General features: G+C 65.9%; 1 protein-coding gene across 2 annotated transcripts in view; it reads left to right on the forward strand.

Moving 5' to 3' along the window:
• Window positions 1-719, forward strand: part of Nufip2 (nuclear FMR1 interacting protein 2) — a 21,936-nt gene that overhangs the window by 619 nt on the left and 20,598 nt on the right. Inside the window, exon 1 of one of the 2 annotated variants that reach the window (XM_033762870.1) lies at window positions 29-90. The exons of the other annotated variant lie outside the window; for it this stretch is intronic. Within the exon in view, the coding sequence (XP_033618761.1) occupies window positions 66-90 (25 nt within the window). The 5' untranslated portion in view covers window positions 29-65. Of the gene's footprint in view, window positions 1-28; window positions 91-719 lie in introns of those variants that run through there. 2 annotated transcript variants of the gene reach the window in all.

A 719-nucleotide genomic window follows, 5' to 3' on the forward strand; every position in this document is an offset into this window, starting at 1 on the left:
GGGGCTAGATCCGAAAAGCGCGGACCGGGTGTGTATGTCTCTCGGGCCTGGGGATCCCCCCTCTCATGCTCCCCAAGCTCGCGCGCGGCGGTAAGGATTGCAGTGCCTTCTCCTTCCCCTCGGCATGGGAGAGGCCTAGCCAGGCCAGCGTGACCTTCCCGGCCCCCGCCCCGGCCGGAGGGAGACCCGCGGGGCCGGCGTTGGAAGTCTTAACCTCAGGAACACCTTCTCGCCCACCTTCCTGCGGCCTTGGAGGTGCCGTAATTTGGAGACCCTGGAACTGGGTGATCCTACCCCCCGCAAAAAAAAATCTCTCGAGGTTTAACTCGGAAAGGCCCGGCGAATCCCGGCGCGGGTGGTGTCGCGAGACCCTTTGCGGGCAGCCAGGTGGGCCGAGCTAAGGAAGCGTCCTCCCTCCCGCCACCTCAGGCCCACCTGTGGCCTTAGGGTTCCCCTCTGAGGGGGGACGGCTTGGCCCCTAAGTCTCTGGGGTCATTTCCTCCCTTAAAGGCCTATTTTGGGTGCCGGCCCCTCATTCTGCCCCAGCAACTTCTCCTGAGGCCGGAACCCAGGACCCGCTCCCCCCAGAGCCGGCGCGGCTGGAATGTTCTCTCCTCCTCGCGGGGCCGCTTCCTGTCCGCCATGTTGGAAGCTGATTCCTGTCACCGACTCTGGCCCACTGAGGAGCGGAGGGGGAAGGGTGTCGAGGGGCCGGCGGC

This window comes from Fukomys damarensis, unplaced genomic scaffold (assembly GCF_012274545.1).
Source record: "Fukomys damarensis isolate Sample0158 unplaced genomic scaffold, DMR_v1.0_HiC HiC_scaffold_13, whole genome shotgun sequence".
NCBI classification, from domain to species: domain Eukaryota; kingdom Metazoa; phylum Chordata; class Mammalia; order Rodentia; family Bathyergidae; genus Fukomys; species Fukomys damarensis.